The 15,613-nt window shown below is 42.9% G+C and overlaps 1 protein-coding gene across 5 annotated transcripts; it reads right to left on the bottom strand.

Annotated features, from left to right (window-relative positions):
• Window positions 1-667: 667 nt before the first annotated feature.
• ano11 (anoctamin 11) lies at window positions 668-15,035 on the bottom strand. Of its 5 annotated transcripts, XM_040193309.2 has the most exons (25): window positions 14,059-14,280; window positions 13,814-13,981; window positions 13,237-13,357; window positions 12,930-13,123; window positions 12,726-12,833; window positions 12,095-12,231; window positions 11,947-12,004; window positions 11,760-11,870; window positions 11,506-11,671; window positions 10,947-11,037; window positions 9,781-9,877; window positions 9,548-9,691; window positions 9,220-9,357; window positions 8,566-8,664; window positions 8,322-8,424; window positions 6,974-7,085; window positions 6,832-6,886; window positions 6,636-6,733; window positions 5,681-5,817; window positions 5,321-5,526; window positions 5,096-5,232; window positions 4,810-4,900; window positions 3,753-3,948; window positions 2,503-2,525; window positions 668-1,961 (listed from the first exon to the last, which is right to left on the bottom strand). In XM_040193309.2, exons 2-25 carry the CDS (start codon window positions 13,943-13,945, stop codon window positions 1,935-1,937), a joined length of 2,781 nt encoding a protein of 926 aa, XP_040049243.2. In that variant the 5' UTR covers window positions 13,946-13,981; window positions 14,059-14,280; the 3' UTR covers window positions 668-1,934. The 5 variants fall into 5 exon arrangements, with proteins under 5 accessions (XP_040049243.2, XP_077941043.1, XP_077941051.1 ...); XM_078084917.1 differs by having other exon boundaries at window positions 668-2,525; window positions 13,814-13,968; window positions 14,059-15,035; XM_078084925.1 differs by lacking the exon at window positions 2,503-2,525 and having other exon boundaries at window positions 13,814-13,968; window positions 14,059-15,035.
• Window positions 15,036-15,613: the final 578 nt, after the last annotated feature.

Below are 15,613 nucleotides of genomic sequence, written 5' to 3'. Positions count from 1 at the left end.
AATGAAAGCCGTTGGACGTGCCGTGTTTCAGCGTGCTGTTTGCTGCATCAATTACCTTGTGGCGGATTTGGAGCTGTATTTTGCAGCCCGTGCACGTGAGCGTCTCCTTTCTCGCCGCAGCACACGGCCCATGAGGCAGCCGGTGTCCACGGTGCATACCTGTGCTTACTGACAAGTACTAACTCACTCTTCCTGCAGGCTACGGCAGAGGAACGCACAGCAATCATAACAACCGGAATATGAATGTGGCAAAGAGAGGCGGAAAGGGAGGGAGGGAGAGAGCGTACTTACACCAAAAGTAATAAAATAATAAGCACGACAAGAGATAGAGGGAGGAGAGCGCGGGAACTGGTGGTGAAAGGCCGGCGGAGAAGGACGGGGGCAGGAAAGTGGAGAAGATCAAATAAAAGTCAAGAGTTGCCTAAAGCCACAGCCATTGGTTTAAGCTTGAAAGGGGAGGAGGGAGAGGAAGAGAGAAATCATCAACAAACATCTGTCTGTCTCTGACTCCTAATAAATCAGCGTACTCTTTACCGGTCTGCAATGCGCCTCTGTTTGGAGAGAGTAAGCAGTGACGGTAGAATGGCGTGAGAACAAACAGTTCCTCCCAATAGCACGCTGACATTACAGCAACAGCATTTCAAAATCCCACGCTGAGGAGAAATACGCATTCAACAAACTACGTTTATTTTGGTCCAAAAGTGTTTAAATGGCAAACATCCCACACATGAAAATATGTTCTATGTTGATACTATATTTCGTATCTTACAGCAGCAACTCGCAGAAATCATCCGTACGAAACTCTGCACAGAGTTGAGGTACAGAGGATGGGCATGCTCAGCATCCAATGTGTATATACATTGCAAACAAGTGTAGATGTCTAAATATGCTCTCCATCCCATTGAGGACATCAGATAATCAGCTCACAATCAACGCCTTTTGGAAATGAACTGAAAAATGACCGGTTGGTCAATCATTTCAACACAATGGTTAACTCCAAATGTAGGCCAAAGATGTACAATTTAGCCAAACGGGACCCAGAGGCTTCATTCATGTGTGTGCGTGTGTTTGAGACGGAGCGGTAGAGAGGGTCTCCCCTCTGACCACAACCAGTGAAGCTCACTGACGGGTGTGTCTGCGTGTACTCGGACACCCAACTGTGAGGTCACAGTTCACACCAACGCATTAGTGCTTCAAGATGAGAACTTACACCACTTGAGGTCAGAAAACACAACATTTTTGGGTGGAATTACCCTTTAAAGTCATTAAAACCATATAGCATCAAAATAATGACAAAACTCAGTAATTCAGTAATTAATTCAGTATGACTTTGTAACTAGAACAAAAAGAACAGAACACTGATAGCATTAACAATTCATGCTGCAAATTTAGTTAATAATACTTAAGTTTTTGGCATAGATGTGGCTTAACTATGGTAGATGTTATGCCCATTACTGTGCTGCATTTTGAGTTTTTCCCCAAACTAATTCAATACTCATTTATACATATATTAAGGCATCATTCCTGCCAAGATAAAAAAAATACATTAAAATAAAAGCGATGGATGCAGATTTAAAAGAAATTAGGCTGAGTGCATCAACAAACTGTACAAAACACATTTTCTGGGAGATTTTGTTTTTGATTCCTTCAAGTGCGATCCGGCAAAGCATCGGTTGCTGTGCGGTCAGCACCCAGTATGATTCACGAGGAGATGCATTTCTGAAGGCCTTAAGATAAGACTTGAGTTGAGGACTTGTGGTCTCCAGATGAAAAGAGGAGTTTCTGCTCACCAGAAAGTCCGCGTGGGGACGTGCACATTAATGAACACAATGACAAACAGAATCCCAGTGCAGGAGCCGTATTCCACTCAGCTTCACCAATGCTGTCCCAGATGTGAAGAAGAATCCCTCAAACCACCCGCTACCAGTCCTAACTCATGCTTCCAGAGGACGCGTCGCTGGCTTCAGGGGAGGACGTGCGGTCGGGTTTGGACACAGAAGGAATGGGGAGGGAGCGCAGAGGAAAAGCAGAGAATTAGTTTTTTCAGACTGACTACTGTAAGAGGAATGAAGAAGGAATATATCTGACACGTTTTGTTGGAACCTGCTACTAATGTTGCAGCTGGCAGCTGCTATCGTTTATTATGCTTTAAAACTGTCAATGAAACCATATGCGATGAAAAGCTGTTCAGTAGAATCCTTCTGTGAATGTAAATGTAAGCAGGATGTTACTCTCACGTCAAGAAGGAAGCTGTGGTTAGATTGGCATACCGCTACGCCAACGAGGGAAAGCACAGCAGCCAGAGCCAACCAAGTAACGCGTTTAATCTCCATCAGTATTGTGAAGCACGTTTACACTGACTGTGTACATGCTCCGAAATCGTGTTGTGTGGGTTGCCAGGTTTGGTAGAATTGTAACTTGAAGGCAAGACACTTTAGTTCCTTTTCATCTGATCGATCCTTGTGGGGAATGTCACTTGTTTACGGGTTGTGTGGTACTCACCTGCTCTCCTCCAGCAACATTCACTACATGAAACACATGACAACAACATGGGTCAGAGCTCAGGGACACACACACACACACACACATATACAGACAAGGAGGAAAATACACTCTGCAGGACTGTGTTTTACACAAACAAAATGTGATCCACAAAGTATGTGTTTGCACTGTTGTACTAATCTCTTTTTACTTCCTGCATGAATGTAACGCTGCAAAAGAGCAGCATTAACAGAGAACATTATAATATATGCCAACAGCCCACTGCCTCCATGGATGAAATCATATTCAGACACGGACACATTCGGCTCTTATCCCACACAGATTACCTCTAACGATCACGTTGTGTGACGTGCAGCAGGTTTATAACAGCAAGTCGAGCCGAAGGTGCTTTACAAGCGCAGCGTGGAGGTGCGTTCGCTGCTGGGTGAGCTTTTAAAAGCCTTTTGAAAACTGGAATTTATTTATGTGAAATAACAGTGACCGGTTTAATGCTGGATGTGAACTCTGGTGGTGTACTGTATTGTGTTACCAACTAACGAAGAATATCAACATCTAAATGTAAACATGAATTGTGATATTTAGGTGAGGTATCATGGAGGTAAAACAGACCTTTGTGGATATCTAATTTACTTTCATAAAAAAAAATCTTTATATTATAAGGACATTGTTTCTGAAAAGAAACAGCAAAAACTACATTCTTGTTCACTTCTCTGTATTTGTGTGGCAGCAAATCAGCAGCAGCTTGAGATGCAGATATCTGAAAACTTTAGCTTATAAAAAAATGGTAGCTAGATATAAACTGGGCCAAATGAATGAATGAAATATGTACTTAAGTGAGTTTGATTCAGAATAATATCACCAGAAGAATAAATATTTGTGTTTGTGAAATATGGAATGTACCCTGTAATATTTGTAAAATATGATATACAATTTATTATTTAATTTATTCATAATCGGTCCTTAAGACTCACCCTTCTGTTCAAGGCTGGTATCACCTTCAAGCAGACGAGACGACTGACATACACACACTACGACTGACATACTATACACTACATACTGATAATGATTTGATTTACATGTCATATCATACCGAATAGATCTCGTACTCCCCCCTCATTAAAACAGGTGAGGACACCTGATTTAGTCTAAACTAGCTCTCGTGCTAAATTTCCAAAGACGAAACTAAGGTTACAGCTTTTTAAAAGCAACATGAGCATCACCGCATTGTGTGTGTCCCTCGCTCTACTGACCGGGGCTGGATGTGCGCGCGGTGGCAGCGGGGGCAGCAGGGGGGGCCCCTCGGCCTCGACTCCCCAGCAGAGCCTCGTGGTTTTCGGCAAGCGCCTGCTTGGCTAAGTAGCGCTCCCTCTTGATCTTCAGCTCGAGTGACTCTGGGACATCGGGCACGATCCAGTCGATGGCTCGCAGCACGAAGAACACCACATGCTGCCGGGGGAGGGAAGACGTGCAGACAGCAAGACAGTTATGCTCCTTGTCAGATAGAAGAAAAAGGCAATTCAAACAAGGTAATAAATAAATAAATATATATATATATGAAAGCAACATCCTGCTTTGGTGTGATTAATATTTTGTCCAAAATATTTGCTTGGACAACTTTTTCAAAAAGTTTTCCCTGGAGCTTTCAGCCCCACTGTGTCCATACAGCCTGTTTTGCTGAGCACCACCTCCCTTTTTTGAGATGCAGCCTTTGCTTGGATTAAGAACTCAAACCGCTGAACAGACACAAGATTGAGTTGAAAACTCTAACGAATGATCCTCAAAATTAACTCTTTTATGCTGAAATTAAGTCACATGACGTTTCTAATGATCTCTCATCATTCTATTTTATTTTTTGCAGACTTTACCTCTCACCAATTGCCAGAATTCAAAGAATTGCATAACAGCAAAAAATGCTACTCCTGGTTCTCTACTTGATTTTTAATTTCTTGCCCCACTTTAATCGGACATATTTATTCAGTGATCACATGTAATATTAGTAAAATACTACAATTTTCTTAATGACAACAACATCAAATTAACAGGAGGAGAGGACGTTTTAAAGATGTAAAAAGATGAAGTGTTCTGTTGCAAATTTCCAAACCAGGAATGCAATTCCTAAAAAGAACAAAGAGGGTCAGAAAAACAAATCGCAGATGGTCACAGCTTGGAGGACAAATAGAGACGGACGGGGCTGAAATGCATGCAACTGAATAGGGGATGGGGATGTGAATCTGTGGGCATTCAAATCACTGAACCATGTAGAAGGAAATAGATGATCAAATGGAGACAAAGCAGCTCCTGCTTTACCTCAAAAGCAATGATAAAACCCAGTCTGACGCCAAGAAGCTCCCAGTAGAACAGAGAATAGTCTCCATTGTTGTCTCTGAAGGCTTTATATCTAAGAAAAATACAAAATGAACAGTTAATGCAGAAAATAATGTGTAATGGTTGAAGTGTTGCACTTTTAACTAGATTAAAATCAAACTGCCGCTTTCAAACTCCTTCGGAATTTTGCAAAAAAGACGTGAAACAACAAAATGTGAAAGTCAAACTCTCGGTCTACGTGCATTCAGACTATCAGCATTTAGTTTACCTGCACATGGGGTTCTCAGTGTAGTTCCGTGGGGCGTAAGCTAACGTGAAGTTGACATATCCATTAAGACCATCGTCAAACTTGTACTGGTAGAGCAGCCGAGGTAAAAAGTCGGATGTGAAGGCTATGAGAAAAGCCTGCGGACGGCAGAACAAAACATTACAAAACATCACGTTTGAGATCAGCGCCCGGTGGTGCGTGGAGGCCATTTTCGATGTCGCTCACGTTGGCGATGACGGACAGGTGGGACAGGGCCTCCAGTATGTTGAACCAGACGCCGATGTTCTGGGCGCGCTCAGCCACCGGCCGGCGGTACTCGCATGCAAACTTGTGCGCGTCCAGACGGATTTCCACCCAGTTGTTGAGGAGGGCGAAGAGCGGAGCGAGCGGGAACGCTGCCACGAAGATGGTGATGAACCCAAACTGGAGCACTGCAGAGAGATGAGGAGGCAATTCACACTTACATTATTATTTTTTTTACGTAGGTAAAAAGTAAAAAAGGTAAAAGAAAAAATTGTGATTCGTTTTATAAATATTAGAAGAGCAGAGACATCATGGATTTAGGATACAGCAGCTGATACTCACCCATTTCCAGGTACTCTTCAAAAAGGCCTTCACACTCCACCAACTTGTAGTCTTCCTCCCAGCGCCGAGGCTCACGGGACGCGTTCTCCCCCAGCACCTTGGCCAGAGTCCTCTTCTGGTGCCAGGCCTTCACTTTACTGTTGGAGGAGGACAATAACGTTAATAAATGCCTTTTATAGTCACGCAAATCTTTAAAGAATATTATTTAAGTTTAAAAATGCCTATTTTAAGTCTTTATCTGTAGCCTTTTTCATTTTGTAACTCCTGGTTACAGACAATAATGGAAAAATACTTTACATGGATAACCGCTAAATTTCAGCTTTGAGAATTTGGCATTTCTGCCAGCACAAATCAGCCTCAGAACAATCCGTACACGTGAAAAACACCTGAACCACACGGCCCTTTTAGCTCGATCCCACTAAATAAAAAACAATCTTTTATGGTGACGTTTTACGGTTTGACACAGAACGTTCCCCAGTGGCGGAACTGTCCGAGATAAGAGCAAAAAAGTATGACTAGGAACAGCTGCTCTGATACCAAGAGCAGATGCTGCCACTCGGAGGGCATTCGGTTTAGCTTTGCCTTCGGGGCATCAATAGGTCAAAACTATATTTTGAATTGGGACGCAGCTACAACATAAAAAAAACAACAACTAACCCGACATGCAGAACAAGCCTCGCTGACTGATCGCCTTTACTGACTGCAGGTTACTCTTTGTTTTACCAAAGTGTGTCTGTGCTGCAGAGTTATATCAATGAGCTTTACTGCATTAAATAAAAAGAGCTGCACGCAAGAGATGCAACGCCTCAAAAAAAATGACAAAAAAAGTAACATATCAGCTTTTGATATACAGCCTTTTTACACTAGAATACCTTGTTGCGCTCATTTCAATACAACACATTGTATTCCTGAAAATATATTCTATTAAGGTATTTTTTACGGATGGGAAACTTACGGGATAACAAACTCCTGAATGTTGTTGATGACTTGCTTCCCCACCATAATAATGAAGAGCTGCTCAGCCAGTTCAATGAGGCAACCGCCAGGACCACACTGCAAAAAAGAGTGAAGACACACAGAGAGATAGAAAAATGTTCTCACATCAAAGAAAATACTTCCATTTCAAATTCACTAGAAAATGATAGACTCACATCTTCATTTCTCATCCCAAACAAGGTGCCATAGTTGCTGGGGTAACCCACAAACCTGCGCACAAAGAGAGGAAGGAAAGTCCAAATCTGTTCTTCATTAGTCAACACCCTGTGTGTGTCTGTTGAGACGGACTTGTCTAACCTTCCTTTGAAGAAAGCCACATAGAAGGGGGACGAGTAGAAGTTGACAAACTGGAAGATGAACACCTTGAAGATGAAGGCATTGTCGTACTGGGTTTGTGTTCTGTGCATCTCTGCAACAGAGAGGACATGGACACGAGACAAAAACGAACTTAATGTCCTTGCTTAAGTGTAAAAACTGTGCTGCCATTTAACTTATAGAAACAAGGGACAACACCACGAGAACAACAACAACACCACGAGAACTAAGAAATAAACTAGAATTATCCTCAAAAATGTCCAATGCAGTGAAATCGACATGTCAGCCGAGCTCAGTTCTTGACTTGGACCCATTCTGATTGACTCTTCAGCTTCTTCCACTGAGTCTCATGGAATGAATCCTTTACACTGCAAAGGTGACCATAATCTAGCGTGGCCATTGTGGAGCGGCTATAATCTCGTTGTATTTAAGTAGCAAAACACAAGGAATGTGTTTATAGTACAGCTGTAACAACGGCGCTGGAATGTTGATTATTCATGCGTCACGCGTTTTATACTCTTGTTGTGTTTAGCTGTAAACTCAACAGCTACAGTATCTTGTGAGATATCACATTTTACAGTGACCACTTTGGCGCGTGCCCAGCATACACAACCTCCAGAGAAAAGGGTCACTGAGGTGGCTAAAATGATTATTATTATTTCGCTTTAATAAAAACCGGTGGTAGATTTGTTGGCTGTGTTTTTTGCATAGAAAATTAAATTATCATGTATTAATTTCTTTCATTAAAGAAAAGAAAATTAAATCCTAAATTGTACAAAGTTACCTAATTTTGAAAAACTGTGGACGCCATATTGTTGGTGTGGATGTATACTTTGTAACTGCTTAATCTGTTGTACAAAACACTTAAAAATAAATATAAAAAATGAGAATTCAAATCTCCACGACTAATGTTGCTGCAGTGTTTATGTGTGTGAATGCTGCACAAATGTGTCTCATCTTATTAATAGCTTAACATCCCTTTTATTATTCAGTGTGTTTTATTCCTCATCTGATCATTATGCACTCTATGTGTTAGAATTCATTTCATTTTGTTTTACTTTCGATCATATTTTACATCATGGCATTCTAAGCCTGTTTTAATGTTCATTCTGTAAGTATTTCCCTTTCCTGTAAGGATTTGTGAACTTCATTTCTTGTATAAAAGGTACGACACAAATGATTCATTATTATTAATATTAAACTGCTGGGATAAAATCCAAACCATCATCGACTCTTTGACGAGTCTCACCCTTTAGTTAGTGGAGCTCCAGTGAGAGGCTGATATAAATATAGAGCATTCTGCTTGTTGGAGAGCAGTATTGATTCTTACCCCATTTAGTGAGCTGCTCGGCTAATGCGGTGTAGACTCGGCCCATCAACAGAATGAGGCCCAGATTCACAACACTGCTGGAGACGTTGGCTATGGTCCCTGCCTGGAGAGGAGATCACACACATGTGCCAGTGTCAAGTATGCACATCTCATATACAGACACACAGACGTGTGCACTGCTTTTCAGTGCAACACTATTCATAACGGAACAAATGAAATGCACACCGATGGAACTGTGGTGTACCTCTGTACGCAGGACGGGGCTCCCAGTGCGGAACAACATCAGGCTGATGATACCTCGGCACATGACCACCGTCACCAGGAAAATCATCACCACACACAGCTGAGTGGGGAGATGCAGGGGTGGAGAACATACAACAGTTGGGGGATTTTGCGGAAGTAAAAAAAAAGCGATATTCTGAACTTTTAAACAACAGTACATGTGTATCAGTGTGTATCAAAGTTCCTTCCTGAGATTGCTGCTATAAATGATACAATCACCAACCAAATGGGGCGCAGCCATTATAAACTGCATCGCTCTGCATGTTTGGCAGATTTTTCCAGGTGCCGGTGAATTGTCAAACACTAGCTTATGTCGTATCAGATCACATCGAGCCCTGTGGGCAAATTACCTGGATTCATTAACAGACACTGCAGGAATAGTAAACACATGTGAAGTCTCTCCCTCTTTAGGATCGCAAGAGGAGCTGCTGTTCTTCACTGTATAATTGACTCAATAAGAGATTGTGTTCCTCGAATCCAGCGGAGTAATCAACCGCAGTAATGGAACAAACTACAATGCGTTCATCAGATTAGAGATTGGTGTTATCGACAAGCCAATATATTTCACAAGGAAAAGCACAACATCTGCCTAAACGCTTTGTCTACTGTGTCTCACCATCATAATAATGATCATGGAGCCAGTGAACATCCGGGACAACCTGGTCTTCTCAGGAAAGTAGGGCTCTTTCACCCCAGTCACTGGGTTTGGCTCCATAGTCGGGGCCGTGGCTGCAAACTCTGGGCGAGGACGCTCCTGAGGGAACACCGCGAGCCAATGGGTCAGACTTGAATAGATTCTCCAGAGGTGACGCCGCTAACTCCATTGACATAACAGAAGAAAATGATCAAATACATGTATGTATTATAAATTCTGTGTAAAACGTTCCGTGGACGTGTGTCGTATTTCATACTGGACGCAAGTAAGAGAGGAAGGATTGTGAGACCTCTTCTTCATGGAAGTCCATGCAGTCCCAGTGATGGGACAGGGTGGCCATCTTCCTCTTCCAGTACTCCAGGAAGGTCACGGCCCAGAAGGACATGAACACGCTGAAGAGGACTGTGCCTGGGTGGTCAAACAAGTAGCCCAACTGCAATGCAGACAGTACATCCAATTAAAGTATTTATGCATTTTAATGAAAAATGAGTATAAACAGGTTAGGTGGCAGATGTTTGTTACCTTGGCCATGGTGCATGTGTCAGACATGTTCCAGGCCTTGCATGTATTACAGAGAGGACACATCAGATAACTAGCTTCGCTGTTACAGATGTCTTTACTGTTGACACATAGACACAGATCAGTTACAACATTCAAACAACGACTGCTTTCCATATTCCTACTAGACATTAACTTGAAAAGTGAAGCCTGGACTGAGAAGCGTCGATCTTCCTTATTAACATGGTGATTATCATGCAGCATGAGGTGACTGCAGCTACTTTCCACGGACTGCTCTCCGACTATTCTACATTAATCAGGGGCTCTACCAAAGAACCAATAAACCTCATCAATCTGAGACCTTGGGTCGTGTTCTTTCCTGAGATATTGATTTCTTATTGACTCTTTTTCTTTATTTCTTTTACTGAAACCAACAGGGTGCCATAGAACGAGAATGGTTAACACAATCCACTGCTGAAGGAATCTTAGGGTACAAACACACTTGAGGGTGTGTTCCATGATGCTGTTTAGGTAGAGTGGAGTCCACTGGGTCGATGAATAATGAATAAGAATTTGGGAACAAAAACATACTGAATAATTAGGTGGTTTGCTTTGATGCTTTGAGTGGTATGTTTGTACTGAAATCTGTGCCAGCTTTAGATAACGCATAAGACTGTAAGTAGAGATTTCTGCACAATTTAAGTCGTCATTTAAGAATCTCTTGTCTGTGTGTGAAGTGGGAAGCTGGACTACAGCAATGTTACCAAACGTGGAAACCGCACTGCAGGAACAAGACTGCTAGAAGTCACTGCCCCCTGCTGTTATCTTCCATTAAATATTTCCATGTAAATAGACTTTAAGATTACTCATTTTTGGCAGATTTTTTAGGCCAATTTACATTTACTTTTCTGAAACGAATGAAATGTCTATCTGTGACATGATAAAAAAATATGTGAATATGTTATTTATTGTGTTATTTCCACTACTGTATATACTGGTAGTATAATACTAATACAGTACTACTCATACTACCAATACTAATACAATAGCATACATATCAAAACAAATAATATTGTAAAATTGGTGGAACTCCAATTTAAGATTTAGCGTGACATTCTAAATAAACTGCCTATTGCTCATTTTCATTCATCTTGTGTTCTGCAGTTACAGATGCAGGTGTGTGGACTCACGCTGGCGCGTTGGAACCCATGGACAGGACTCCAGACACAAACACCAGGGTTCCAACCACAGCCGCCGGCAGCAGCCACGCTGTGTAGAAACCTGCAGGGACACGAAGCTCCGTCAGCTGATGCCGGCATGTGCGATTACGTTGCTGTTTGGTGCCTTGAATATCCTTGACGAAGCGCTCGGTCAAGCCATGCAAAAGATGAACGTGTTTGAATATACTTTAGTATAACATACTTCACTCCTCATACCAAGATGTAAAATGTGCACTAGATGGATCCCTCCTAGATACATCTACCATGCAGGAGTAGCCTAGACCGATGTGTTGTACAGTGTGTTACATTGTTGAGGACTATTCATTTCATAGTATGTTGGATGCACAAACACGTATCCCGAGTTAAGAAAGTACGTATACCTCATAGAAGCCTTTCAAAATGACAAGTTAAAAAACGCTATCTGCTGATAAGCACCATGAGATGCAAATGAAAGCTGCAGAAAAGCTTTTGCAAACTATTCATTTCAAAGCACTGAAGCTAATGGGTCTAAATACAAACCAATATTTACCCAGCCAGGCAAAGTAGAGTGCAATCTTCTCTCCAAAGTACTCCCTGATGTGGTCCAGAGGTTGGTACTTGTACCATTTCCACCAGCGGGCCCAATAGTGGTAAAGAATCTGCCTCTGGTTCAGCTCGTCAGGACGGATCTCGTGCTTTGGAAGCTGAAAGGGACCCTGGGAGAAAGAAAAGAATAACTTGGTTAGAGAAAGAACAGAGCACGAGCTTTTCATTCGATTAAAGAAGAAATAAATGATATCGGACCTCGTGCAGCGGGAAAGCTGCCGTGTACACGCCTTCGTTTACCAGTCTGTCCACACCAACCTCAGCCCTCTTCCTTCTGCCGTACACCGTCCTGGCAAGAATCTCGTACACCTGAAATGGCACAGCGAACGCTCATTTGACGAGAGCCACAGAGCACACGCGCTGCAGAGGACGCCCTGTTACTCACAACACGGTGCCTCTGTGCGTTGGTGAAGAAGGACTGTTGGTCGTTGCAGCCTAGGAACCTATAAAAGAGAGACACATATACACTTTTATATATTGACAAACTTAATCTTAACGGATCCTACCATTTATTTTTGTTACTTAGAACACACCTGTTCATCTTTGACTTGCGAAAGGCACATGTGTAGTAGTCCAGCGGCCTGTTTGGCACCGACTCCATCATCGCGTTAGGTATGCACAGTCTCTTCAGAACCAGAGCAGATGTGTTCAGGTCCAGGTTGGCCTGGGCCTGCAAGTTAAACACATAGAGAATGAAGAACATTTATGCTTCTTCTCTTAATAAAGTCAATATTTTGCTGAGAGCAATCTTAGAGCTTGTTAGGAATGTTGAAATCAACCGTTTGGGGCAGTAAGTTTGACCTCTGCCCCCCCGACCCTCTAACGATCTAAAGCAGTATAAAAGATGAAGGACTATATTTCATAAAGGCCTAATGTTTATACCACGTTTCGTCCCGAAATCCGTAATCCAAGCCTCATGGCTGTTACTAAAGAACGGGTATATTGTCTGAGAACAACACATTTCTAGTATAGTAATTTATAATGCACATATTGAAAGAGCTTGTTTCACCATATTATAGTTCAGTGTATCATCAAGCCAAAGGGCGGGCATCTAAATGTCGTTCCAGCTCACGGTTGATGAGGTATTTCAGGCTGGACTCACACCTGATGGGCTCGGAGTATCATTCATAAAACATCACAAAATCCATAAACAGCCACACTGACCTGCAACGGAGCCCTCAGACAGAGTTCCTCCGCGTAATACAGCAACACCTCCCAAGGAGCGCTAAGTTTCAGAAAGTGAATCGTTTTCTTTTCATTGGCTGTTTCCTCCTGAAGGGAAGAGAGGCCACATGAGGCCCTTAAAAGAACTTTAGCCTTACGAAGACGTTCTAATAAGTTCGTGATCTACAATCTGATTGGCGGTACCTTTTCCATGAGCAATCCAGCACTCTCCAGATTCTGGACGAACTTCTCCCTCCACTGTGCCAGCTGTGCCTTCCTGCGTTCAGACCTGTTGTTCTCCTCCGCTGGCGCCGCTTCCGCCCCCTCAGCGTTCCCCCGGCTCTTTGTCTTCCCTCGCTTTTTTCTCCGTGAGCGAATCTCCCACACCAGCACAAAGTCTAGACCCGGATCCACAGAAAAAAGGTCCAGCAGGTTAAGTGAAGGACTGACTCCGTCATCCATCAGTGAGCTGCTGACCAGCAACACGAGGCGAGCTGCGGACGCTGCTTACCGATTTTGGTTCGGCCATCTCTGAAGTAATTCCCTAGCTGTGGAACTGGCTGGTTGCTTCTTGCGTTACAGCGACTGTACATGGGATCATCATCATCGCCCACTTCGTCAACAGCTGCAAACTAGAAGCATGCAAAACACAAGTTATTGTCAGAATCGACTAATCAGAAACAAGTCAGAACTGCTGGCGAAAACAGATTATGTTCTCTTAACATGTGCACGTCATTTCTTCTTGTATGACAGTTAATTAGCTCTGAAAGAGGTTTAGCCAATGAGATCCTGTGGCGTTACTCTGTATCATAAAAGCCTCCACTTTGCAGTCATTAGGCCAAGTCACATTGCTAAAACAAGAGATTTTTGATGGTCCCAGTAATGTGCGGTGCCTCGTACCACATTGTACCACTAGAAATTTCAGATTTACTGCAAAATCGGAGAGAAGTCAGTGAGGAGTGACCGTATGAGTAAAGCAGGGGTTATGGCCGCTTTATAAATATGCAGTCATTTAAAGAACATATATATCTATAAGATTACTACAAGAGACACAAAACATTATCGGACAAAAGTAAAATACTGCGTACACATCTAGCCGGGATGTAGCTGCCGTTCTGCAGGCTCCCATAGCCGCCCGTGCTTTGTGCTTCAGCCACGTAGTCCAGATCCAGGAGGACCTCTCGGTCTCCCTTCAGCAGCTCTGAGCCCTTCCTCAACATGATGAGACGGATGGCAAAAGGTACTGTGGAAGAAACCTGCAATTATCACGGAAAGCATCCTCAGATGACACGCGTGCTTAAGAGAAAAGGGAAAAGCATGGCTGATACTGCACCTCTGATGTGGTGAAAACCAGGCTGCCTCCCGTGTCCTCTCCCTCTTCTCTATCTCTGCATCCGTCAGGCTCCACCGATAACTACCGTAATAGACGTAGCATGCAGGCAGCAGCTGACAGCATTACAGCACGGCACACATTCCCACTTCGTAAATAATGTAATAGTCGGTGTGGGGCGGACAATGAGAGGATCTGCAGCACCCTCATTATGCAGGATATAGCGTGTTTGGGGGCAATCTGCTCTTTGATGTGAACGGGTATTCCCTCATCCATACAAGCCGTTTTTTGCACATTTTTATTTAAATGGTTGAGAATTGCCAGCGCTAGAAGAGAAGCTTCACCCCACATTTAGCTTAATTTGACCGGAGGTACGTCATCACAGGCACAAGACTTCAAATACTGTTGGCCGATATTCAGAGGTGCTGTTGTTGAACAGCCTCAAACTGCATCAGCGCTATAGGAGACATAATTGGATTTCTCCAAAAGCCCTGCTGCTTTTCAGTGGGCTGCATCGCTGCGGTCAAAACAGAGCTGGAGGAGAAGAGCCCGTGAGATACATAAAGAGGGGGAGGAAAAGGGAGAGAGGGAGGATGCGTTAAAGTGGAGGGCTAGAAGAGAGTGAGGTATTAAAATTGCATTAGAAGGTGAAAAACTGAGCACAGGAAATGAAGCACAGCAGTACGATTTAAGGGATTGAAATACTGCTGTCTTAAAATGAAGTCACCAAAACACAAAAATACCAACATGGGTAATGAATGTCACATAAAATAGCAATTCAGTTATTCATTTCTTTTCTTTTCTATTATTTCTTCTTTCTTCTTTTCTACACATGATGTCATCGGGGTCACGTTTGGCGGTTTCTAGTTTGAAAGATTTTGGCAGGAAGGATCCAATGCAAGATACATCCCGTTGAATGGTGGAAAGGGATCCAGTGGTTTAACTAGGGACTAAGGTAAAGGACACTCCCCTATATTCCTCTTTCACATCTGTAAAGTTGTGTGCAGAGAACGTGATTGGTGGAGGTTTTTTTTAAAATATTAACCATTTGGTGTTTGAATGGTGCCCCAAAATGATGAGGACTTCTCCCTCACACAAATCTCCTTTGGCTGGCTTTGTGCTGTGGAGTTACTGCACAGTGTTGCGCGAGCCACGATTGATCAACTTTAACTGCAACTAAGAAGCTTGATCCGAATTATGGAAACCAGTCTTCATTTCCTGAAGGATGCGTACAATCAAAGCACCGAACAGGGTTTAAAGAGGAAGTTCATGTGCGACCTCTACTAGCGACTGTGAGGAACTGCAGCTCTAATGAAGAATGCAGCAATACGACACGACGCTTATCTGACAAGAAGTCAGTGCGCAGTGTTCATAGTGAAAGCCCTCCTTTGACTAAAGCAGGAAGGACAGCGTGCAACGTGACCACATATTTCGTTTGTCTAATAACAGTTTACTTCCCACACAGCTGCTCTCTTACCTGTAAATCTCGTGTCCCTGCTCTAACATGACTGTCCTTGTGTTTCTGAACGCTCTGGTCTTACCTACAACAGAAACATAT

The sequence above is a fragment of the Gasterosteus aculeatus genome, chromosome 2 (genome assembly GCF_964276395.1).
Source record: "Gasterosteus aculeatus chromosome 2, fGasAcu3.hap1.1, whole genome shotgun sequence".
In the NCBI taxonomy this organism is placed as follows: Eukaryota; Metazoa; Chordata; class Actinopteri; order Perciformes; family Gasterosteidae; genus Gasterosteus; species Gasterosteus aculeatus.
The sequence above is the reverse complement of the archived record's forward strand: the minus strand, read 5'-3'. Positions and strand labels throughout refer to the sequence as shown.

What these genes read in the sequence shown, in the direction of transcription:
- ano11 (XM_078084917.1), bottom strand. Translation starts at nt 13,945, where the DNA reads ATGTTGAGGAAGGGCTCAGAGCTGCTGAAGGGAGACCGAGAGGTCCTC. An exon ending in CGAGCAGCTCACTAAATGGG is followed by an intron (nt 7,086 to 8,321) that starts GTAAGAATCAAT and finishes TCTCTGTTGCAG; the next exon opens with AGATGCACAGAACACAAACC. An exon ending in CGCGCGCACATCCAGCCCCG is followed by an intron (nt 2,526 to 3,752) that starts GTCAGTAGAGCG and finishes TGTTTCATGTAG; the next exon opens with TGAATGTTGCTGGAGGAGAG.